Source organism: Prunus mume, linkage group LG8, assembly GCF_029339155.1.
Source record: "Prunus mume cultivar Tortuosa linkage group LG8, ASM2933915v1, whole genome shotgun sequence".
In the NCBI taxonomy this organism is placed as follows: domain Eukaryota; kingdom Viridiplantae; phylum Streptophyta; class Magnoliopsida; order Rosales; family Rosaceae; genus Prunus; species Prunus mume.
Window position 1 is genome coordinate 5264980 of NC_142705.1, and position 26225 is coordinate 5291204.

Here is a 26225-nt window from a genome sequence, read left to right on the forward strand (position 1 = left end):
TTTGCTTTTTGGGTGACGATTTTCACACGCCCACTTTATCCATCACACACCTCACTCTCATAGTTTGTGTTTTAGAAATCATAAGTTCAAGAAAGTTGACAGAATGAGATTGAAAATCGCTTTTCTTTACCCTTATGAATATAATAGGTTCTTCTCCTTCTTCATCGCTTATTTTCTTTTTCATTTTTGGAAGGCTGGCTGCGCTGCACAGTATGATAGACCCTAACACTGAAAGAGGAAATTCAGAAACGGGAAATAAAATAAGTAACGTCCAATTCATTTCATTCATGCTTTCTTTACAGTGGAGCCTCAGGGAGTAACAGCAATACAAAGCCCATTAGAAGTTTCTTAGCAACCCATCAGCTATTATGCTTACCCAGAACAAGCGTCCATTCAGTATAAGAACAATAATAACAATTAATAAATCAAAAAAATTACTGTAATTTATAAAATTAAAAAAACCCTTTAGTACAAGTTTCCCTTCAATGTGTCGATCGAAGGAGTCCTGTTCCTCACCTACCTTTTCTTCTTGCTGCCTCCCTTCTGAACCCTACTTTTATTCTTAAACTTTAAGCCTTTAGTGGAGAGAATAGTTGAGACACTCTTCCCTTCCAGCTTCTTTGTCATCTTCACCACACTTGATATCCCTTTTCTTGCAGCTGCCCTATGCTCCGGCCTACGGCTCATCATTTTTCGATCAAGCGGCCAATATGCAAAAGGTTCAAGTTTGTCCTTCCTCTTCAAATCCCCACCGGCCTTCTTGCTGGCATACTCTTTGCCGGTGGCAGCCCACCCAGACTCTGATGTCTTCCGCCGCTTCTGTGTTTTCTTTGAGTCTACGGACAAGTAACTACCCGCTTCACTTCTTACATCTGAATCAGGTTCCGATGGCTTTCTCTTGTACGATTCTGCTTCGTCACGAATTATTAGGCGCCCATCATCGTCTATCTCTGGCCCATCATCCGACTCCATTTTTCGCTTTAAACTCTCGGATGATCTAAGTGCTGACCTCGTTCTTTGCCGATCAAGCAAGTCGAGTGGCTCATCTTCTAGTTGATCAAGCAAGTTCTTATTTGTTCTTCTGTATTACAAACAATTGAGTTAATTTATCTTAGGCGTCGGATGATGTAGAACTTCCAAAAATGGCAAACAAAACCACCAACTGAACCACAGGCTACATGATCTGCTGGATAAATTTGCTTAAATTGGATTGTGTTTATTTAAGAAATCATTTTTTAACATTTCCAGACCGTCAGAAATGATCCAAGCAACACCCATTAGACAAACTTCTAGCTACCAAGATCATGATTGATGCATAATCTACTCATTCCCAATCCATTATGAACATAAAATACAACCTACCGTAATGAAGATGCTTTGGATTTGAGCTGCGAGAATCCCTTGCCATGTTTGCCCAAGACTGTTTTGGCATCCATATATTCTGTATTGCTATCCTCAGTTTCTTCTTCATCAAAATCAGAAAATATTTTTGTATGGTTCCACCTGCTTAACCTGAAAAGAAGATAGAAAATAAAATAAAGTTACAAAACACAGCCTAAGTAGAAGCTGAATTGAGCTACTGAATTGAAGCTTATATCACATAAGCTTCAATTGGTAACATACATCTGTGTACTATAAGACATAAATATTGCACACAAGTATTTGTTGTGCTCAAGCATTTATTAATTTTAATCATGTAAGACTGAGACCTGGATGTAGTTGCTTTGGAAACTTGAGATCTAGCTTCCTCAGATTTAGAACCCAGTTTCCTGTCTTTCCGTTCCTTGATCTGTATTCAAAAAAATAAAAAACAAAAGAAGATCAGAAATAAGTAGTGAGTACCCTGGAAAATGTTCATTCTACCAAGATGTCTCTCGACAGACCTTCCGTATGTTGGTAAGTAATTTCATATGTTCTTGAGGCATCACAGCCTTAACAGCATCGAGCCCACATTTCTTGACAAGCATTTCTAGAAGCAGCTTAACCTGAAATCAATTCAGGTTTGACGAGCTAGTGGTCAGAATTTGGACTAATTATCAAACCAACTGAACTAGATGTCTAAATTGAGACACAAGCATTTTAATTGAGGAAACAACCTTGGCTTTGAAGTGGGTTTTAGTAGCGTCTTGCCACTTCAGCAAGCCTTCCACCATGCTTTTCAAGTGCAATTGCAACCCCTCGGCTTGTGATTTGGCTACTAATACCTTCAACAAACCTAAATTAGCCTGCAATAAGGGAACGCCCAACTAAGAATAAAATAAATAAATGAAAATATTCATGTAAGATCAATTGAAATAACAAATCACATAATGATTTACTAAGCAGTTAATTCAAAATAATTAATAACTCCAAAATGCCGATCTAAAAGAGAGGGGGTCTACTTTAATTATTTCTTTGTTCTTTCTCTGGAGGAGGAGAAATGCGGACGGAAGCAAATTGGTAGCGGTTGAAACAAGATCAGAAAACTCATAAGCCAACCGAGCTAAGCCCTTCATTGCAGCACTGATCATATGAGGAGTTTCACCAGCTAGGCCCCCAGCTACCTGTGACCATAAGATCAGCTTAGACTTGCTACACATTTATATATCAATTTCTACTCTGGTCCACAGAAGACCAATTAAAGATGATTGAATCAGTCATAATCAAAAGGAGGAAGGGGGCAAAAGAGGTTGCTCCACGCAGACTTCTGAAGTATGGACTTCTAGTCAATAGACTTATCAGTAAATTTGAGCAGTAATAACTAAGCAATCTGAAACAATATTCAGTACCATGTTAAAAAATTCCAACAGGTGTTCTCTATTCCCGCCTTTCTCCTCATCACCACAGGCGTGGCCAATTTGGACAAGGATATCATAAGCTCTATTTCTTGTCTTTTTGTTAGCCTGCATTGGAAAAAAAACATTAACAATTCATATCAAACATAAAGTTCAGAAGAGCCATGCAAGATCTTTTACCTCTTTAAGTGCAACAATTTTATCCGTCAGGAATATTAAAACTACTTATTAAACCAGATATTGCAGCTGATAAACCACTTTACCTCTTTAAGTGCAAGAACTATTTCTGTCAGGAAACTTATGATGTCATCCCGCCACTGCTCTGTGTCACTCTACAAAAAGATTGAAGTTCTTAGGTATTGAGCGCCATACGTACGAAACTTGAATGTAAACTTTGTTCCTAATAATGGAAGATTTAATGCTACAAGGAATGAATCTTAGATTAATCGAAAAGTGAGGTATCGTTTATTTATGGATACCTTTGAAACATGGACTACTAGGAAGTACAAGCAGTCGAGTCTGTGCCGTTTAGCTGAAAAATGGCATGAAGGCAGCACATTAACCATAAGGTCAAGCAATTCCTTGAGCTTCGATGAATTCGATGAAAGAAACGAATCACAGTCCTGACCATACATTCAGCAAAGAGATACATAAGCTAAAAAGGGGGCAAAAAAACACCACGGTAACAGGCAGGTGATGGCCCAGCAGCACATAATTTCATCTTATTGTTTCTCCTTTTTCTTATTTTTGAAAACATGAGTATTCCAGAAAATTATGATTGATATATGTGACCAACTCTTCGTCAACTACGACATTAACCGCAAAACAAACCAATTACAACCAGTAAATCATGTTTCCCCATATTTTCCAGTGATAGATGATGACAATAAAAGTCACAGTATAGAAGCATTATTATAGATTATCCATATAATTCAAAGCAAACAAATTATTAACGTTTGCATACCCTGAGAATGATTGAAAGAACTTTATATGCCTTCTTTTGTATCAAACCTTCATCATCCTGAAGTCAGGAAGCCCTTAGTTAGTGCAACCTTTCCTTTTTTGAAGCATTGTGGGATCCCTTAGAAACGAACAAAATAGCCAGACAGAAGAGAAAGACTTTCAAACCTGTAATGCATTCTTTATTGTAATAAATAGAAGATCAACCTCATTATCATGTAAGCCAGGTAAAAATGAAACTGCCAAGTCAAACAGTTGTGCCCTGCAGTTAAGATGGAAGAATTAATGTAATGTCAGATGTTCCACAAAGAGAGAGAGAAGAAATAATTAAATTATAAAAAGCCAAAACTAAACGAGATAAACAACAACAAAAAAGTATTGATATACCGCTTGGAATTAAAATCTCTAGGACTTTCTGCTTTGCTAGCCTCTTCAGTAACCTTTAAAAGCATCCCCATTCTATTTCGGAAAAACTTTGACACAGCTTCTTTATCTGCTATTGAAGCAAACTCACCAATTGTGGACTGTAAACAGTGCAAACATAATTAATCTCAACCTCACAAAAACTGATGCCACATTAACAAGTACGAACATGTATCAAAGATAGAGGTCTATTTTCAAGTAAAAATTGGACCCATTTTTTAAAAAGACAAAATGTTGGGGGAAGCAACGCGAAAAAAAGAGGTACAAATTTATTTCAAACGTCACAGGGAAATCAAAAAGAAAAAAAAAAGAGACTGAAAAGGGTGATACTGTAAAAAAGGGACTGGAGCTTATAGAGTGAGTCTGTCACGACCCCATTTTCTTCCTTTGCCTTTGTCGCTCAATTATGTTGAAAGTCTTTAGAATGTCCACTACCAGGTACCTAGTACATGTGATAAAGAGACAACTCCTCTCCGCCTCTCTTTCTCAAATACAAGATTGTGTCATGAATACTTTTTACTTTTTGGTTTTAACAACGATATGCATGATTCGTATGGGAGCTGTATTTGTTACTCCAGTAGCAAACTCACAAATTCATGACTATTTTAAAATCCATGCCAATTTGGCATTCTTGTCAAGCATTTTGCAGGACAAACACTATCAGACATATAACCTCAGTATACTTACGTACCTGCAAACAGCCTGCATCATCTTTTGTGGTATTCAAGAAAACACCTGATAGAACATGCAGTAACTTGAGAGCAGATGACTTGAGCACGCTTAAGTTATCTGCTGTAACCTGAGGGGTATAATGAGAAATAGCTCTGTGTCTGGCACTACCTACTTCACTATCTGACAGATCATTCATTTCTTCCACAATTTTCTTATTTTGTTGTACAAGAATTTGCAAGCTCAAGCATATTATTCCACGAAACTCAGGTTCATCTTGAAGGGCACTGCACAAGGCTTGCTCTAGATCGTTGAAACTTTCAGCAGTATCTGAAGCATAGTTGCAAAATGAAGGTAACAGTGACCACAAAGCATGTACAAATGCATCTGTACTCCTTGATGAAAAAATACGTCCTTGTGACTCGAGCTGCCAAATACAAGACGACGACGTAACTAAAAAATTCCATCTGAATTAAACAACACACACTCCATCAGTATGAACTCTTAAATACCTTTCTAGATTTCTCCTTTATCGTTCGAACCATACCCAAAATTGACTCTGTAAAGAAGCTCAAACGTGCACCAATGGTATACTGCTTCAGTATCGGAAAGAGCCACACATTCACCTGACTTGAGTCTTCAGCCTCCAAATTAAGAGGTAGAAGACCTAAAAATGTTTCAGGTCCCATTGCAACAAGAGCTGATCCAAGGCATTCATGCAGCTATAAAATAATAAGTAATTATATTAGTAAGTGCTGCACTAATAGAGAGTAAACAAAGATGAAACGACACGAGAAGCTTCCAAATAATCTTTTTTTTTAAAGAGTTTGACTTGCAGCCAAACAAACTTAGTAAATGCTATAGTGGACCTAGTTACAATATCAAACCTACAACTGTAGCTATAGAATTTAAGGTTTAAATATATATTATGCATTTGCAATATTAGACCAGATATCCCTGATCAAAGCAATGCAACAAAATAGGGTTTCCCTCATCAATTATTCCTGCAGCTGCAAGTTATACAGTATGAGGAATTATAGCTTTTCTTTTCTTTTCTTAGTTTAGCATTGGATGGCCAGAAAACCTAAAAAAATAATAAATTACTGCAATCCAGAATGTAAAAGATGGTGTAAGACCATTAAACTGCAGTCAACAAACCAGTACACAGTCACAATTGTCAAACAACAAAGATAGCCGTAGAGCAAATATAGAGATCCATAAGATAATGACAAGTAACAGTACTCTTCATCTCTTAAAACTAAATGATATGAAAAAGACCTGTTTCCTGAAAGGGAAATCTTCATCAGATAACTTCTCCATCTCTGCCAAGCTCCTGAGCGCACCCCTCATGAAATAAGAAGCATATACCCCTGTATGATAACGGATATTACACCTCTTAAATGAAATGGAGAGTGCATAGCAAGTGAAAAACAATTTAGTTAAAATGACAGGAAAACAGTCAGATACAGCAAAAGCAATACCTAATTTATCGAACATTGCTGAAACAACTTGGAATACAAGGTCCCAGACACCAGCGTAGTGATAACCAAGTAAGCTTTCAATAGTAGCACATACTTTTTCAATTATAGTTGGCCCAGACTTCCTTGCATCCAGATTTGCATTCATTACAATCTGGTCAACTCCCTGTTTGATCAAGCTTTCATCAATGCAAGCATGAATGAGACTCTTAAATGTATGCGCTGCTGCGTGTATGGCCTCTTCATGCTCAGATGCCAATACATCTGCCAAACTCAAAGAAAAAACACCAGAGTACTTTTTGAGTCTTGCTTTCTATAATGGAAAGAGATACAAACAGGAACTCAGGGGAAGATTTTTTTGAATGTATAGGAAGGTAACATGTATACAACTAAAGTCAATAAAGGAGGGAAAACATTACATACCTCTGAGTGCATTGAATACAATAGGGAGTTTAACTACGCATATATGCCTATTGAGGGAATAAACTTTGGCCATTCCACTACCGAGCAAGCGAGCTGTGAATGTCATCCCATCGACAGATGTCTCATTCGTGGAGACAGAAAGAGCTAATGAGCATAACAGATCGAGCAACACTTCAGGAGAAACGTCTGTAGATGGATTGAGACAAAGTATATTCAAACTATCTGTTATGCGCTTTGTAACAAGTGGTTGGTGCAGATCCAAGAGAGTTTTGTAGTACTTGAGGACGGAAGTTTTGTACTTGACTGACATAAGAAAAAGACACTCTTTCAAAGCATCCAAAATATACAAGACCTCCTGAGCTCCCTTGGGTCCTTCACCCGCATCTGCATTTGACCCACCAGCAAGCAGAAGAAACCTTTCAAATAAGTTAGTAACCCCTTCACTTGCAGGGGCGAGCAGCGGTGTTCCTTGAAAACTTTGCAGTACATCACGAAGACACAATTGTGATTGTCTTCTCACCTGTGTGAGAATACAATTAGCATAAAAATAAGTACATTATAAAGTAGACATCTAAAACACCAAATAAAAATTAAAACTTCAATCCATTTTATAGAATCTACATTACAAATATCAGAAATGAAATGAATTCTATGATAACCGATCAACATTAAAGAACAAATAAAATGTGAGCAATTCACCTTAGGGCGGGAATCTGTAATAAAGCTCAATAAGAAGCCATACAATGAAGAAACATCAGACCAGTTGACACGGCCTCTGATGATGAGCAGATGCGATATGCATTTCAATCCTGAGACGGCGGCGCCCACTGTCAAAGACGGAGACCGCAGAACACGGACCAAGAGCTCCGATAGGAACTCGGACTTCTTCACGAGAATTGCGGCCGAGACTTTTTGAAAGACAATGGAGAGAATTGTGAGGAGGGCGTCGATCACATGAAAGGGAGGCTCGGGCTGGGAGGAGAGGCCGTCGAGAGAAGAGCACGTGAAGCCCAAGTAGGCGACCGGGGTCGAAGGGAGTTTCTTGTCTTTGAGCTCCTGAGCCATGGCGCCTATGGCTGCGCAGAGGTGGTGGTGGTCCTCGCGCGTGGAATTGCTGAAGCGCGTGAGGATTGAGGTGCAGATGTCGTCGTCTTCGATTAGGGGAAGAGTGTAACCGTCGTCCATTTCGATGCCTTCCATGTTGGGCGGGGATTGGCGAGTTGCAGAAAAACCCTAGCTTCAATGAATTCAAGAGGTAGCTAGGGTTTATGGACAATAGTCGAGAGTGAAGAAGGAGACTTCGGCCCAGTTAGAATTGGCCGGTTCATACCCTGAGTCCGTGAAGCGAACAACCGACATTCGTTCCACCCCTTTGGGCTGAACGGTTTATATTTTACTGGGCCGGGTCGGACGCGTTGCCCCGAATATAACCCTCCTTTTTTTAGCCCTTTCTTTTTCCTTTTCTAGGGCCATGTGTGATTATGGTGATATCAACTTACTGGACTTTCATAACAAAATTAGCTCTAGTTATTGTTAAATGCATCTTTGAACTCCAAACAGTGTAGATTTTCTTTGTGTGGGCCCAGCCCTTGATCGAACGACTTAAGTCAATTGATCCCTTGTGTTCTCAGGAAGAAGAGAGCATTGACCATACCTTTTCAAAAGCTGCCATTTTGCTACTTCAGTTTGGTCACATGCGTTCTGGTTGTCCCAGTCCCCAACACTTTCAAAAGCTCCTCCATTTTTTTATATACAAACCATAAAGTTTGGTCCCTAAATATTCATGATGCCCCATAACTTTTCCTAATCATTACTGAGCTTTGTGATCAAAATTATTTTTTCATGAACCAACACAGAATTTTTTAGGCATATGAGCTACAACAAAGAAAGAATACAATTGTATAAGTGGGTTTGGCCAATTAATTAAAGTAATAAGTTTACCTCTCGTACCCGATTTTCATTTCGATTAGATTAGTTTAGAATATAATGATATGAGTTCTATTACAATTACAGTAGTTCAGAATATTGACGTGTTTTTTAACATTGTTCTTTATCACGTAATTCAATTGACTTTGATGAGTAACAGACAAAAAGGACATCAATAGTTAATTTGATAGCCTTTTAATTTTAGATAAAACATGACATGATACACTATGAGGAAGAGTTTATACACGCAGCAGCCGATGAGATCATACGTACAACTTTTTATAAATAAAAAATAAAAATCGAAAGTAAAAAACCAAAAAAGTACGAACGAACTACACACGCTATAGATAACGCCCGGTAAAACAGAATCACGGCCGTCCATCGCCATCATCATAATCATCAAGGTTTAGATCTCGGCCGACCACGGCTTTCATCGAGGCGGTTGATCAGGTACAGCGCATTGCTAGTAACCCTAGCCGCATTCGTAACCTTGCGCTTCATATCCGTCTTCACCTTCACCTTCACATCAAGCTCCTCAAACCCATCAAGACACGTGTCGTCATCTGTGAGGGCCGCGCTGACCCAAGTCTGGGCGTTGCTCATCTGAAACCGAAACGTTTCGGCGTGGAGGTGCTTCAACTCGTCGAGCGTCCGGGTTAACTCGTCCACGGACTCGGACATGAGGTCGATGCAGTCGCTGAGCGCGGAACGCTCTCGTTTTGTTCCCTGGTCGGAGTTGGAGAGTTGGGCGAGGTAGCCGGAAACGCGGCGGGCTCGTGAGAGGCTGACGTTGACGGCGGCCTGGGCCAGGTCGCGAGGGGTGTTTGCGGGGCCCGCGTAGGTGGAGAGAGAGTGAATGCAGAGGTTGGGGTAGCTAGCGTGGCTACATGACGAACGGACGAGATGGGATGAGTTGATTGGGTTGTTGTGTGGGTTGTGTTTCCGCGCGGCGGCGGAGTAGGGTAGGCAGTGGAGGAGGAGGAGGAGCGGGAGGAGAGAGAGTAGGAAACGCATCGTTTTGATGTGTAATGGTGGAAGATCTGAGGTAGACAGAGAGAGATAAGGGTGAGGGGGAGTAGAGTGAAGAAGAGTGTGAGTGCAAGTATGTGTTGGGGTGGTTGGTTGGATGGATGTCTGATGTGATTATGTTTAACTAATTGATGGGCGCGCCAACGGTTGGTTTTATAGGGGTATGTGTGGTTTATTGGGGGGCAAGGCTACGAAAACAAACCCCTCTTTGAGATAGGAAAAGATTAATGTTAGGGAACCATATTATTTTATTTTTAATTGATAAATAAAATATAAGAAATATATTAACAATTGAACAAAATTATGCTTGTTAATTTTGAGTCGAACGAAATTAGAAAGGCTTGTAGCTCAAATTGTTAAGAATAATTATCTTGCATTCAATTTCCTATGTTCAAGTTCCTCTCTTTCAATATCGCTTGTGTCAAACAAATGTATCAAATGCTTTGTTAATCAATCTTTCCATCCTTTGATTATGTATAGTTAACTAACTCCTTATCTATGGTGAAAGCAAACCTAAACACAGTCACGTTAGTTTACCTTTTGTCATATTGACTTTGGTTAATCTTTGGGTTGAAGATATGGATGGTATTTATTCCATCCACTCCTATAATTGAACCGACCCATGTATTTTCGTGGTATAGACTCATCGCTATCTATGCACTATTTTTGGGACGAATAATTTAATGACACCCGTCATTATTATTATTTTTTAGTGGTAAAAAGTTTTATTTTATTTGTATTACTAGTTTATCCGCACGCGCTTCACTGTGAGAGACTTTTTTTTTAAAATGAAATTTATTTTTGAATTAAAAATAATAATTGGTAGTTGTGTTCCATAAAAATAGAATTCATTATCTAATTTTTCTTTTAATTTTAATTTTTTTAATATGAAAAAGTGTGAACTTACTATATTATCCTCATTTAATTAATAATTTTAAATCTTAATGTTTGGATTAATCAAAAGCATTTTCTGCTATTTTAAATGTTTCACCATTCTCTGCCTTTTGCTTTATATATATATATATATATATATATTATGAGAAAAAAAAAGTGTGCGGGGAGAGGAGGGGGTTCCTCTTTAGGGATAATCATCAAAACAAATGAAAACAAACAAAATAACAAAAGCAATGGATTTTTGTTATTTTTGTTATTTTTTTGAGAAATTCAAATGAGTTATTTACACTAACACTATCTAAGATGTTTGGCTTTTTCACAAAACTCCTTGAGGTTTCAGAAATTACACAAACATCCTTAAGATTTTAATTTGTTTTCAGAAAATTTATATTTATTGATTTTTCTTCCAAAGGTTAATAATTTTATACAAAAAAAAAATCTTTAAATAACAAAGTTACATTTTAGATTAGATTGCATATACATTCATTGAGGTTAATTTCATTATTTGCATAAGCATTTTTTCAATGTAATCATTAATTTTTAGACGAACAATAAATAAAAATAGGTTTTGTAAAAACAAACTTAAACCTGAACGTTCATATAATTTTTGAGACATAAGGAGATTTTATAAAAACACCAAATAGCTCGAAAAGTGGTAGTTTAAATATCTCAATTCAAATCCCCTAACCAAACAACACATCTTGTCAAACATCTTTTCTTTGTATTTCTTATAGGCATAGGCAGTCTAATTACAAATTTACGCACCCCCATTTGTGGCTATTTTGGCCAAGTGTTTGGGACCTGTCGAGGGCTCTGAATAAATGCACCACAAGTTATCAACCTATCACTAACCAACATGCAAACATATATTTATTGACGAATAATAAAAGTCCTCAACCATGTTTCAGTGCATGCTCCTCAATATTTTTCAATGAGGTGGCATTCAAATAAATTTGGAGACCAAACAAAACAATCGTAAAATATGTCATTTTGTTAAACAATCACGAATGACTTAAACATGGATTATTCTTTCCAGGAGAACCCAAAAAAAAAAAAAAAAAGTCATTTTCTTAAACACATCACGAATGACTTAAACATGGATTATTCTTTGGCTTGTACGGTTGTAACTTGTATATATATAAACTCACTAAAAGATCTATTTTTAGAGGCGGAGTCAGAAAACTCTTTTTTGAAGCAAGAAGTCTACATATCTTAATTGGGGGACATCACCATAATAATGTACATAGATCGATATGAAGGAGAAAAATTTATTTGCAACGAGAATAGTAGTGTTTTGCTATTCGCTACCAATACCATTATACTATGTGGAAGTATTATCATACGTGTCATAATGTTATTTATCGGGAATAACAAAATGATGTTATTTATCCCCATTTCAAGGACATTTTTCTCCATTTTTAAGCCTGCATGTGACTCCATAATTATTTGTATCCATACCATAACCACTTTCCAAAGAAAAATAATCCGTATGTAAGATTAATTGACATGATTTAACTTATTGGAAAAATGTTTTATTACCAAACTTTTTGTTCATGTTGATTTTTTTTATTTACTTCGATTTATAGTTTGACAATATAAGTATTTGGTTAAAAGAATAATACCAGAAGGCTAAATGCCCGTTTGACATTGCTTATTTGAGGTGATAAGTGATTTTTTTTTAAATTTGGGAAGCCCAACCCGTTTGGTAAAATATGATAAAATCACTTATTGTTAAAAATTGTTGTGAGAGAAAACTATAAAGGAAAACGGCTAATGAGATGCTTTGATTTTCTGATTATGCGAGAATCAGTTTGAAGAGACTGAGTTTAATGATTATGCGGGAATCAATACCAACAATGCTTTTAACAAAAGTTCACTAAACTCCAAATTGCTTTCTCTCACAAAGAAATATGAAAGCGATTATTTTTACAAAGACAACAACGTAAACTAGCCTAAGCCCACCCTCAATTGGTATTGGAGGGCATGAAATGAAGCTACATATAGTATATAGTGTAAGTATAGGGGCCTGTGATTTAATGCGCATCACCAAACGGAACCAATTATATTTTATAATAGTGAGAGTGAGAAATCAAAAGCAACTCCTTTGCATGCCAGTTTGATGGAGTGATTGAGTGGTTGTTTGATTGGCAAACATGGGTCCCCTTACCCATGAATTATTATTAGCAGCAGAAAACTGATAAGAAACACACTTTTGTGAGCCCAACAGCCTTTCCCATGAATTTGACATCGCAAGGGTTAAGTTCTGAAACACAGCATGTGAAATGCAGTCTGGAATTGCATTGTGACATAATGCCTACCCCACAGTATAAATTGCATATGCAATTTTCTCTCTTGGGTTTCTCCCTCCCCTCTCCTGGTAAAAACATTTGACAGCACGGGCACGGCAGCTCTTCCAGCAGGCCCAGTTGAGTTCAAAATGTGTGGCGCACGACGTGCTTGATAAAATGCCAGAGTGAGCGAAATTAGGTTTGTCTCTGGAGTGTGGATATGGTAAGGGGTCTACCCACGTGAAGCTGGATTGCGAGCAGTTGGGGCTTTTGGCCCAATTGGAGAATACGGGCTTCACAATCCCCACCATTAAATTTGTGGACCCATTTTCCCGATGCATACACAGTAACAAAAATTCTATATTGAGGGCTTATATGTACCCTTAGGTGAGGTCTTAATTTTTAACCGTTAAATTAGGCTAATCAATTTGATCTACCAACTATGAAAGCTAAGACCCTATGGACCCTTGGATGATATATGATATCATATCCATGAGCTGGTAACATATAGTAAGATTGTAATGAGGGATTATAATGGTGGGGTCTTTGATAAATAAATTCCTCAAATTAGACGGCTAGATTGAATCTCTCAAAACACCCTCTTAACATTGCCCCTCATTATCAAAGCGCCTGATAACATAAGGTGTCGAATATTATATAGGAAATTGGTCATAGTATTTTTTATTTATCTTTCCTTAATTTACAAGTTAGGATTTCACACCAGCTTGCTGAGAACAGGTTTGAGGTGTTCATGAAGACTTATTGGTGATAATACAAGTGTAGCAGTGTAACATATGGCTGTAGTTGGGTGTGGTTTTGGTGGGAAGCCCAACAAGCTTAGGTTGCTATCAATTGTACATGTACAACCTCTTGCCTGGAATCCATCAAGCATATAATTCAGTACACACATAAAAGGATAGCAAATTTGGCGCATACGGTACATGTGCAGTTGTATTATGCAGGATGTACTGTTGAAAATACTAAGAAATTTATCATCTCCCATGTCCATGTTACACAACTACTAAACCACAAAAGGTTTAAGATGTGCTTCAAGATTATGAACTAATTAATGCATGCTTTTGCTAACTATAAACATAATATTGAGGAGAAATTTTTGCAACTTCCGAGTACACTGTGTGCCATACAATATACATAGAACAAGTGGTTTGAACTTTCCAACTTACTGCACTTTTTTTTTTTATAAATAAAAATAAAATATTTCCACATGTCCTACCTTCAACATGCAAAAATTCTAGCTCCAAGCCTTCTACCTTGAGAGTTAGTAGTTTATTTTTCTATGCACCCATTCCCTGAGTAATGGTTGGTGGCCATTGGTCATCATTGATGCGGGTTTCACCAGTCAAAGATTGTTCATAATGATGTGCTATAACTTATATTTCTTTTTCTTAAGTTGTGTCATATATATACAACAAGTGCATGATTTTTCATTAAAACTGCTATGAACCATCATTCTTGTGCCTACATGCACTCATCTTTCCCAACAGGTCCTACATACTACAAGGACCATTTGTTAAACATAATTGTCAATATGTAGGCGACTTGAAACCATTTGATTGATTGTTAAGATTCTTTATATAATTATATTATATATATATATAAAATAATTTCTCACAACAATCAACATTATTAGTAAGATCATAGGAGATTTGCTAACCGGATTTAGTTAAGTGAAAAAAGACATTGACATTATAGTTGTGTGTGGGAAAAATCATCTTCCGCTATAATTTAAACTATCACTTGTACTAAAAAAAATAAAAAATAATGTTGCGATTAATTAATCAAATAGAATAAAGTTAATGAAGCTGCTTCAGCCTTACTTACCATTTTATAATTGCATATCTAGTCAGATAAATGGTTATTAATTGATATAGTACCACCAAACACAACCGCCTCCACCGCATCAGTACTATAATTTATCTGCTGCTGTCTTCTCTCTCGCATTATTTTGGCTGTACCCAGTTTGTCAATTGTGCATATATACATATATGTATGTATGTATGTATTTTATAAACACACACGAGGTACACTAATAAATCACATCAACTGGCAATATAATCGGGTTTAATGGAAAGAAGAAGAATTAGAGAACAAAAAAGAACCAATTAGCATTGCATTGATTCCGCGGATTAATCATGTTTAACCCAAACAAAATGTATTTACATTTTTTTCACAACCCTAATCCCAAGAACAGGAGCTTATTAGAACAAAACAACTCCCTCTGCCATACGACAATCTAACAACTACACGACGCGGTGTGTTGATTTTGATGAGCCGTGCCTTGCGCCAACTCTACAACCATCCCATAATCTAACGACGTTACCGTTAAGCTCCGTCAAGTCCTGGTGCCTGTACCAACCCATCTCCCCTAATCTCAGCCTCAGAACACCCTCCATCCACTCCCCACAACCATCAGCCACCGCCTCATCGCCGTCGCACTCTCCCGCTTCCTCCGCCTTTAGGTCAACGTCGCCTTCTGCGTTATCGTCATAATACAGAGTGAACTTCAGCCCTTTTGTCACTACTATTCTATCATCTTCAAACTTATAAGGCGCAGCCACCAGAGACGAAACAGAGCAGGGTGGCTCGTCGGCCGTTTCCGAAGGCGTTATCTCCGGAGCCGGCGACGACCCATTTGAGCTCCGGTCGTCATTGGAAGGTGGTGAGTTGAACAGGCAAGAAGAAGAGATAGCAGTGCTGGCAGCTCCGGTACTGGCTCTGAGCCTGAGGCTCAAGAAGCTGACGGCGGCCGTCAAAACGGCGACCCAAGTCCACAAATTGTTCACAACAGTGAACAATCCGAAGCTGACATAGTTGAAAGCAAGAGCTTCGAGAGGAGAATCCAACACAGAGTTCATGTTGAAATGGAACAGAACAGGGGTTTTCTGGGGGTTGTGTTAAGGTTTGTGTCCGAGTGCGGTGAAGAATACGAGGTGCGGGTCTGGTGAGGATGAATTTATGGTGGGAGGAGAGACAATCCGAGGGAGAATTTGGGCCGTTGGATTTGTTATGTTTGGTGTGCCAAGTCCAGTTTAGGATCCGTACAGAGAGATGCCAATAGAGATGCCAAGAATCGAGAGCTAAGATGCGAATTGCTCAAGGTAGATCCCAATTATTATACCGCATTTTCCCACTTGCATGATATAGTCCCGTGACACGTGTGAGGCCAGGAACCAAGTGTCGTCTCTGTGTTTCGTGAACCCCACAGTCCCTCCTTCTCCGCCTCCTCCCTTATCATGCTGACCACAGAAAACAGTATGGGGTCTAGAAACTGATGGAGAAATGTGGAGTAAAATTATGCATGCGGGTTCATAGTTTTCGGCCGTCATTTCAATTTGACACTTGCAAATTTGATTTGTGTCTTTTCTTTGCAAGTTTCTTTGAAGGATGAAGTCTCCAAAAAGCCAAAGTGCCATTGTCAATAATAAAAAAGTATTGCATTTTGCATTCGGTGGTCTACTTAGTCTAACGTATTAAAAACAAAACTTATAATATAGTATAATAATGTGATATGCCTAGTATTTTTTACATTTTACGCCTCGTTAGGAGCTTTCACATTACTATATAGAATATTAACGTAAGATTAAAAAGAAAAAATTGGAGAAAAATTGCAAGAAACGTGAAACGTGAAACGTGAGAGAGGGTTGATGCTAGTCAAGCTATAGCCTACACGTGGGTACACGTAAGTAATGCTTGTGTATGTGAATTTCTTACCTACAAATTTCACTACCTTTAGATAATAGAAGGCAAAAAAGAAAAAAAAAGAAAGAGACTTGGTTGGGAAATAATAATAAATTAATAAATGGCCCAAGGCTTTTGAAGGAGTTAGGTAAAAGAAGAAGACTTGCAAGTCATGGATGATAGCTGGTAGTTAACTTTATGAAATGCTCATTATGAGTGTACGGATGAAGTTGCCTTACACGTGATTCAAGTTGTAGGGGGTAGATTGATGGTGCCCAGGTTTCCATGTTCGTATTTCTTTTACAATATTATAATATGCCCATGTGTAGCCAGGTCCAAGTCGAAAGGTCCTAAATACCGAATTTTGATAACTGAAATGCATTTTATTTGTGGTGATGTAAAATCAGTGAACAAAGAGAGAGCGCTAAAAAAAAAACAAAAACAAATGAAAACACTTTCAAGTTGTTTTAAAAAATTAAGGTTTATCAAACAAGCCCTAAGTTAGAGATCAAACCAGTTTAGAATTTGGGTCCAACCATAGAAGCCTGCTATGTTTTTTGGATGCACGGGGTGACAAATTTTCAGCCTGAAAACCACATATGGTTTTAAGTGAGAGCCCACGACAAATAGAAAAAGCAGGGCTGCGGCCTGAAAATTCAATTTCTCACACAATTAAAATTTTCATAAACTTATGATAAGTATTTAATTTAACAAAAATGCTATAATACCACCTTGTATATGTATTGGTGCGCTCCACCTCTGTTAAAGAGATGATGTAAAACAAATTGATCATCATTTTACATAGATTGTCCAAGTATTAAATTTATTACATTTTAAAGAAAACTAAATAAGGAATTAGACTTGGACAAACTTCACAATCGTTCAAATTTCCATAACCCCCCAAAAGATTCTTCATGAAATAGAATAGATAGACCTTTACGTATAAAAATCTGTGTCTAAAAAGAAAAAAGAAAAGAAAAGAATGCGAAAGTCATAAGAATGCAACTCCATCTCCAATACAAATGGAAAAAAGGCATTTCTGTTCCAACTGTTCTAGATTGCACGAGATTCAAAGGAAGAAAATTTCGAGGCCTTTTTTGAGACTACAAAGATAGTATTTTTGAAGTTGAATTAGAATGTTGATAATTATAAGTCAGCCAACAAGAAGCTTGCTGTTTGTTTCTAGACCTAACCAACGTTTGATGGCTTTGTTTGACTTCCATTTCCAAAAAGTCAGCTATTGATTTCGAACAATTATCTTCTACTACAAGGCTGCAATATTGCTAACCCTAACTTTGCAAAGCTGAAGAATTTTCATGTCTGCTTCCTCTCTGAAACCAACAAGACTTGTCAATTTCTAGAATGGGATGCATTCACAGTCGTGAAAAAGGTCAAAGCGCTATTCAGTGCAGTGTTGGTGAGGGATGATATTAGAGTGCATGCAGCAGACTTGCTCCCACAGTTATGTGAATCTGATCACTTGATGTCCTTCTCAGTTGAAAGGTGCAAAAGCCAATATTTATTTTGTCCATGCATAGAGCACATCGTATATAATTAAAGTAGAGATAAAACATACGTATTCAATCCATCTTCTATTGCTAACATGGTCTATTTCAGTGAAAAATGGTCTTAATTTGCAAATTAATAGTCCTCGGTTAGAATTCCCATGACATATTGGTCGTGTGTGTGTGAGAAACCCTCTCTCTTTTATAGTTTAGACTATCGCTTGTATTAAAAAAAAAAAAAAATCATCTTCTATCACTTTTTATACTAGCAAAATTTCTATGGACAAATTTGGGTGAGAACTTCCCTGTCATGTCATGTGGAAGGGTCAAGGGCGGATTCAGAAATTTTCAAAGAGATGGGCTACTATTTTGTTAAGTGAAAAAATAAAATAAGCTGTAGGAATAGCTATACATTGGAATTTTTTTGGACTTCAAAGATGCAATTAACAATGACTAGAGGTAGCAATATATGGCTTTTGTGCAACTAGCTAGCTGTAAAAATAAAGAAATTACAAATTTGAGAGCTAGATGGGTGGGCTAGAATTTCAATATCCTAAACTATTGTGCTGAGTATTTCGTACAGAGGTTGCACTGCGCCATAGTCTAGGGCAGTTAACGTAGCTTTGTTGTTCTTGGGCAGGGCAAGGGCGAGTGACATGTACAGTTTAGTTAAAACATAATATGTGTTAAAAATTTACTTGTAATATTGAATACATTTAAATCGGACAATGTAAGTTGAAACTGAAAATGTGGTTTATAATGTTATCCATATCATATATTTTGCGCGGAAAATATATGGAGAGAGACGGATGTAGAATGTGAGATTACCAAGTATAGAAAAAGAAGAGGAGAAAGCAATAGGCCAGAAAAAAGCATATGGTAATATAATCCGGTCCACACTTTACATGTGTCTAGGGCAGCTGGGATGGAGAGGAGGGGATGTGGCCAAAGTTTGTGTCAGCCAAAAGCCACCGCAGTCCATGTGGAAATATACGGATAATTAGTGCCTTTGAAATTGAAAGATGGACGGATCTAAATATAAATGCATTTGAAAAGTCGGGTCGGCTGAGAATGTGAGTACTGGCTTCCTAAAATCCATGTGTATCTATTTAGTGTGGAAAGCCATCGTCAGTCTGACTGACTTCCAGCTCCATCCATCTGCCAATTGCACGACTATTTGACTCTTACTTACTAAGTTACAATTTACTTCGCGTTATTTTCAATTTCAGTTTTCGTTACTGAATTGTATGTGCTCATGTCGTCAATCTACTTTCTTTTCCGAGGCAACCCCCTCTCTTCCCTTTTGCTAGCTTGTGACTCTGATACATACATTTTATATATTCTCAAACAGTTCATCTTGACCATTGATGGATGATGATAAATTAATGTATGGGTCAGTTCAGATTATTTTAAGAGTTTTCATATAATCATACATGTGAATCATAAACGGACTTTTGTTGTTGAGAACAGGAGTCCTGTATTGCATTAACTAATGAAAAACAAAAACAATTTAGTTAAAATATACTAGATAGTTGGTAAGAAACTTTTAACTCAAGTAGTTAAGAGTATTTGCTCATGTATTCGAGATTCTAAGTTCGATTCTCCCATTCTCATATCGCTTGTATGAAAAGAAAAAGAAAAACTACTAAGATATTTGGTGCTTAAGACTTTTGAATTTGCCCAGGGTTTTCTTTAGATGATAAATTTTCTACTGAATTATAGAACTTTAAGCACCAACACAGCTAGGTGGGTAGGTATTGTCGGGTCATAGACAGATTTGAAATTGCTAATGTAATTTCATTAATTTGTTTGAATCGAAATTGTCAACCAATACTCCACGTGTGTATTTGACTAATTGTTTTGATACAATCCTCCTATACACACTTCTTATTAATATATATATTTGGATATCGCTACATATTAATTTCCAGTTTGCTTCTGGCTTCACTTTGCGTGATAAAGAAGGGTAAACAAATTAATTTTATTTATTTATAATTAATTGTTTGTTTTCTCTAACACTCATGAATATTGAAAAATTCAACCCAAAACAAAAATATTTAAAACGAATGAAATGAAACCATGGAAGAATCAACAAAACACTGACTGAATACCATTGAAGAAGCTATATATATATATATATAAAAGCTTGAATTGAATCACTGCATGCATATAGTCTTAGTTGTGGGTAAAAGGACTTTGATTTTCAAGAAGAGACGTGTGTGTGTGTGTGTGTGTAGTCTTGATTTTCACATTCCTTTCTCCTCCTAAAAGTAGATTCAGTCTGCAAGTGCCTCATTTCCTTTAAGTTTCTTCTTCAGTTCTTCGTTGTTTCCTTCTACATTTGCATGAACTTTCTACATTAAAGTAAGGCCAAAACCACCTTTTACATTTTCTCCATAATCCAACAAGTTATTAATCTTCTTCTATTCAAAATACCTAAAGTAAAATGCTTATCTATTTATTTATTTTATGTGTATGTGTATGTGTATATATACATGCACGTATATACGATGTATGTATATATGAAATGCATATCCACACACACACAATACCGTATGTGTGTGTTGTATTTTATATGTGGTACAGATCAATGCATGCATGTGCAATTAATACTTTAAGTGAGGGACAACTACAATATCTAAAGGTGCATTAAATTGTTTGGTAGATTTGGTAGATCTGAGGTGCATGGGCATCATGATTTCATATATGTATATGTATGTATAGAAATACTAATGCTTATACTTTTCTTAGAAAATTAGGTATGGTAACAGTTCATACGTACTCACCACTGCATTGTTGTTATTAATTTCAATTTGCACGAAATAATTATGATAATAATATATATTATAAAGGTAAATAAACCACGAAGGTTCCTCTCCTTGACGGGCCAATTTCACATACGATTACTGGAGAAATATTGGTCACAATCTTTTACCCTAACAAAGCCTTTGATCTCAAAATCAATTTCACATTCATGCTTACATCATACATAAGACCAGACCCACTCATGCAACCCCTATAAATGGCTTTTGCCCTCAGCTTGTTTTGTACACCAAGCAAATCGAGTATATATCAAAATATACACCACCTTCAAAACCATCTCATCTTTCAAACCAAAAAAGCTTTGAAACACACCAAAACCAGCAACAATGGCTCCAATTGTCTCAAAACTTGGTATCATTGGTGCCGGTGTGAGTGGCTTAGCAGCAGCCAAGCAGCTAGCCCATCACAACCCTATTGTTCTTGAAGCCTCTGATTCCATTGGAGGTGTCTGGAGGCATTGTTCTTACAGTTCCACAAAGCTTCAATCTCATAGACGTGACTATGAGTTCTCTGACTTCCCTTGGCCTGACAGGGACAACGCAGACTTTCCTTCCCATCTTGAGATATTGGACTACTTGAACTCTTACGCTCAGCGCTTTGATGTGCTTAAGTTCGTGAGGTTCAATTCCAAGGTGGTCGAGGTTCGGTTTGTTGGTGACCGGGAAACCGTTGATTTTTCTGTCAACCCTGTGGAGTATGAGGGCCTCTCGCCACGCGGCGGTCAGCCTGTTTGGGAGGTTTCTGTGCAGTCCAATGATTCAGAGGCCATTCAGGTTGTTAGCTATTTCATACCCAAATTTTGGTATATTATGAGTCACTTGCATGTGTAGGGTTTTCAACATGTCATATGTGGATTTGTAGTTTCTCCACTAGTGGTTGTAACATGAAACTCACAATCAATATGTTACACAACCTAACTAATATTGCTTTGTTTAGATCCAGGTTGAGACAAGAGTTAACCTGAACCTAATCAACGATCCATAATCACAATTTGACAATATAAATATATGGTGTTGTCATATTACCTAACAAGAGAAAACATTTCCGATGTTACATATTCATATTGCTGACATGTCCTATACTCCCAACAAATAGTTTCTTTTTCTTTTTCAAAATCCCACTTATGAAATTGCATACAGTATTAATCATAATTTTATGTTTTTTTCGTGTTCTGATTTTGGTGTGTTTGTTTTGAATAATACAGTGGTACGCCTTCGAGTTCATTGTGGTTTGCATTGGGAAGTATGGTGATACACCCAAACTTCCAGGGTTTCCACAGAACAAAGGCCCTGAAGTATTTCAAGGCCAGACTCTGCATGCTCTTGATTACTGCAAATTGGACAAGGACGCTGCTTCTGATTTGCTAAAGGATAAGAAGGTGGTCGTAGTTGGCTACAAAAAATCAGCTATTGATTTAGCCCTCGAGTGTGCAGAGGCAAATCAAGGTAAATATATAGGGTTTATATAATTTCCATCACCTTTCATTTACTTGTTTGATTTTCGAGTGCAGTGATGATGATATATTCTAGCCAATTCATCTTCAGTGATGATGATCACTGGAAAAATTTGGTAAAAAAAGATTCCCAATGAAAATAAAACAAAAATAAATGTCCACAACCACAATTTGGTCGCATTTTCCACGTTAAGGGTTGGAATTTGCATGGTTATGGTTAGTTCCAGACACAAGTCACAGTCTCATACACAACACAACACAGCTCAGCTAGCCAAGAATTCAGTAATTAAAGATTGAAACATTGCGTTGCGTGGTCAAAGTGTCAAAGAGAACTCAATTAAATTTGGTTTTGACTACACTTTGACTAGACACGTGTTTTCAACGATTCTGAATCATATGAATAGAACAGAATTCCACAACATCAGATTTGACTTGAAATAAATATATGTACTGTTCAATTGCTAACATCATAACTACCATAAATATGTAGATGATACAAATTTCAACTTTTCTTTAAGCTTTTACACTACTATTTCCTTACCTTGACCCATCTGCATAACGCACACACTGATGTAGCATGCCACCTTGTTGTCTTCTTTTGTTGCTGAAAGTCTCCTCTAAGAAAAATGTGTTAGTCCAAGTCTAAAAGTTATGTGACGGGTTAGTAACTCAATTGGTTAAAAGTATTTAAACCTACATCCTAGGTCTTAATTCGATTCCCCCTCTCCCAATATCGCTTTTTAAAAATAAATAAAAAAAGTCTTGTTGACCTGAGTTATTTTGGTGGTTTGATTTTTCATGGATTTTTTCTTTCAGGACCAGAAGGGAAGCCATGCACCATGGTTGTAAGGACTTTACACTGGACTGTTCCCCACTATTGGGTTTGGGGTTTGCCCTTTTTCTTGTTCTATTCAACACGATCTTCACAGTTTCTCCATCAAAGACCTAACCAAAGCTTCCTCAGGGCCCTCCTTTGCTCCCTAGTTATGTCTCCAATGGTAAATCAACAACATTAATTAATTAATTGATAAAAGAAAATAAAAATGTTTTAGTACTATCTTGTTCTGTAGCTAATAATAGAGCACTGAGATTTGGTTGTTGTGTTATGTTTGTCACAGAGGCATGCAGTGTCCAAGTTCATTGAATCATACATACTGTGGAAGCTGCCTTTGGAGAAGTATGGACTGAAACCAGACCATCCATTTGAGGAAGACTATGCATCCTGCCAGATGGCCATCATGCCTGAGAATTTCTTCTCTGAGGCTGATAAAGGCAAGATTCTGTTCAAAAGATCAGAATCAAAATGGTGGTTTTGTAAAGATGGAATAGAATTTGATGACAACACAAAGATCAAAGCTGATGTTGTGGTTTTTGCAACTGGTTATGATGGTAAGAAAAAAGTTAAGTCCATCTTACCAGAGCCTTTTCGCAGCTTGCTAGAATACCCTTCTGGTATCATACCCTTATACAGGTACTTGTTTTCTAAGATTTCCATAAATTACCAAGTGTTAGAAATGTTAAAATTGGAGAGTAAAAACTGTTTGAATGTTTCTTTTGCAGGGGCACAATCCATCCTTTGATCCCAAACATGGCTTTCGTGGGTTATCTCGAGAGTGTTTCGAACCTTCACACTTCAGAACTGCGCAGCATATGGCTGGCTAGGCTGCTGGATAACAAATTCAAGCTCCCAAGTGTGGAGGAAATGCTTGAGCAAACAAGGAAAGAATTGGAAATCTCGAAGAAAACAACCAGGTTCTACAAGAGGCATTGCATTTCTACTTTTAGCATCAACCACAGTGATGAAATTTGTGAGGAGATGGGGTGGACATCTTGGAGGAAGAATACTTGGTTGGCAGAAGCATTTAGCCCCTATGGCAGTCAAGACTATCTGAAGAAACAATGAACCTATAATTTGCAATAACATCCTAAATATATAATTGACAGCTCCTTCACACCAGAACTCAAAATAAAGAACACCTACTTGCAGGAAAAATGATCAATGTATCATGTATCAGCAAATCATAATCTATTTATCTGAATAAAGAATTTTAAATTGTTTACTTTTGAAATTCCCAAAAGTATGATGTGAATGTGGTGATCTTGCAGAAGGGCAAAAAGGCAGGGGATAAGAGAACATTAACCATCTCAAAGGTTTACAATAACATTAACCATCTCAACTGGCTTTGAAATATCCAAAAATAACCACTTGCGAACCACATCTGGTGGAGATAATGGACACAGGGATGAAAAAAGAAAAAGAAAAAAGGAGAGCTTTAAAGGCTTTGAAGGAGTTTGAGAGTTTCATCAATATGCTTCTCAGGTTGGAACTGGTTGTTGTAGATGAGTTGAATCTGTCTTCCGGGCAATGTCCCAAACATATCTGATGGCACTCCCCATTTCCTCACCTTATTACCCTCGTCGCTTAGTAATGTGGACGGAAGTTTGTATTTCTTTGCAAAGGCCTACACAAATTAACAACTTCATAATCAACTTCAAGCACGATTTGCAATAGTTATGTATTAGAAGCCATTCTCAAATAAACGAAAGCTCTTTGTAATATATAAGAGGACTTCCATTTATAGCTCAATCAACTCACCCAAGGCTTACTCTGATGATGTCCACCAACAAACCAAGCAAATTTACCAATGTACTTCAAGCTTTTCCACACTAGAAAAAAGTTTGTTGGAGAACACAGCATAGGAACTCTTATATAAAAAAAAATGCAGGCTCTAGGCGCAAGGCGTGGACTCCTTTTTTAATAAACAGTACGGCTATACTCGTGTTTTTTTTAAAAAAAAAAAAGCATATAGCCGTGCGGCTATCCTACGGGGTTTATTATAAAAAATTAGTATAGCAAAGAGCGGCTATACTATTTTTACACGCGGCGAAATGGGCGCAAGGTTCCAGGTGGGTCCTCCTTTTGTAAATAGGATAGCCGAGCGGCTATACTACGGTTTTATTTGAAAAATAGTATAGCCGGACACGTGGGGAAATGGGCGCAAGGCTTCAGGTGGGTAAGTAGTATAGCCGGTCGGCTATACTCGGGGTTTATTATAAAAGATAAGAGTATCGCCGAGCGCTATACTACGGGCTATTAAAAAAAGTATAGCCGCGCGGCTATACTATAGTATACGCGCGTTGCCTCCCCTATACTATAGTATAGCCGAACGGCTATATTCGGTTTTATAGCCGTCCGGCTATACTCGGTTTAGCCGCCCGGCTATACGAGGGATTTTTTTACTGGGGTCTTTTTATTTTATTTTTTATAAATAGTATAGCCAAGATTTTCAGGATCTAGTTCTTCCATTAGTAATGAAGCATATTATTCAGCTCGTTCTTTGATTGAGCTTAGATAGCTTGTTTGCAGAAGCACCGAGCATTATAAGCTGTAACAATTGAATGAAAGCAACATTTATTAGTCTCTGTGAAGAATAAATAACTTGCTAAAAAAACAATGTTAGCAAGTTATTTTGCCAGGCAAATGCTAGACGGCTGAACAGCATCAAACCTAATTTGTAGGTGTTGATGATGGAACACAAACAAGACACAACATAGCTTGGTTGGCAGAAGCACTTAACCTAATTTTTTTAGAGGTGTTTATGGAAGGTTGAATTTGATAGAACACAACCAAGACACAACATTTGGAAAAGCTTATCTGTTTTGGTCAACTAAACACAAAAACAGAAGGAAAAAACCCACCCAACCCAAACACCCTAAAATAGACTAAAGCAAACCATCCACGCGATTTGTTGAGTGCATATAAATCTTTGTGTGTTTACTTTTACCTATTTAATTTAATTTACCCACAATAATTACAAAAAAAATTATATTTGCAAAATGAGCTTCGCCGTATGAACTGTCGATTTATTAAAAATGCAATT

At 37.3% G+C, this 26225-nt stretch overlaps 4 protein-coding genes and 1 long non-coding RNA gene across 5 annotated transcripts; 1 reads left to right on the top strand and 4 right to left on the bottom strand.

Moving 5' to 3' along the window:
* Window positions 1–256: 256 nt before the first annotated feature.
* On the bottom strand, window positions 257–8025 carry LOC103340668 (uncharacterized). The gene is made up of 18 exons (XM_089042594.1): window positions 7427–8025; window positions 6728–7247; window positions 6308–6568; window positions 6105–6196; window positions 5339–5548; window positions 4849–5253; window positions 4122–4258; window positions 3903–3996; window positions 3739–3795; window positions 3254–3397; window positions 3038–3106; window positions 2769–2882; window positions 2382–2543; window positions 2097–2225; window positions 1884–1985; window positions 1710–1789; window positions 1363–1512; window positions 257–1081 (listed from the first exon to the last, which is right to left on the bottom strand). Exons 1-18 carry the CDS (start codon window positions 7925–7927, stop codon window positions 517–519), a joined length of 3792 nt encoding a protein of 1263 aa, XP_088898720.1. The 5' UTR covers window positions 7928–8025; the 3' UTR covers window positions 257–516.
* An 802-nt stretch (window positions 8026–8827) lies between these two features.
* On the bottom strand, window positions 8828–9821 carry LOC103340623 (Plant invertase/pectin methylesterase inhibitor superfamily protein). Its single transcript, XM_008244058.3, has one exon. The coding sequence runs from the start codon at window positions 9665–9667 to the stop codon at window positions 9053–9055; it is 615 nt and encodes a 204-aa protein (XP_008242280.2). The 5' UTR covers window positions 9668–9821; the 3' UTR covers window positions 8828–9052.
* A 5144-nt stretch (window positions 9822–14965) lies between these two features.
* LOC103340669 (uncharacterized) lies at window positions 14966–15989 on the bottom strand. The gene has a single exon (XM_016796183.2). It carries the CDS (start codon window positions 15738–15740, stop codon window positions 15126–15128), a length of 615 nt encoding a protein of 204 aa, XP_016651669.2. The 5' UTR covers window positions 15741–15989; the 3' UTR covers window positions 14966–15125.
* Window positions 15990–21136: 5147 nt separating this feature from the next.
* FMO1 (flavin-dependent monooxygenase 1) lies at window positions 21137–24365 on the top strand. The gene is made up of 5 exons (XM_089042939.1): window positions 21137–21664; window positions 22096–22336; window positions 23161–23342; window positions 23463–23815; window positions 23905–24365. The coding sequence occupies exons 1-5, from the start codon at window positions 21218–21220 to the stop codon at window positions 24245–24247; spliced, it is 1566 nt and encodes a 521-aa protein (XP_088899065.1). The 5' UTR covers window positions 21137–21217; the 3' UTR covers window positions 24248–24365.
* Window positions 24366–24480: 115 nt separating this feature from the next.
* On the bottom strand, window positions 24481–25077 carry LOC148914559 (uncharacterized). The gene is made up of 2 exons (XR_016122719.1): window positions 24941–25077; window positions 24481–24806 (listed from the first exon to the last, which is right to left on the bottom strand). It is a non-coding gene; the product is annotated as an uncharacterized LOC148914559 (long non-coding RNA).
* Window positions 25078–26225: the final 1148 nt, after the last annotated feature.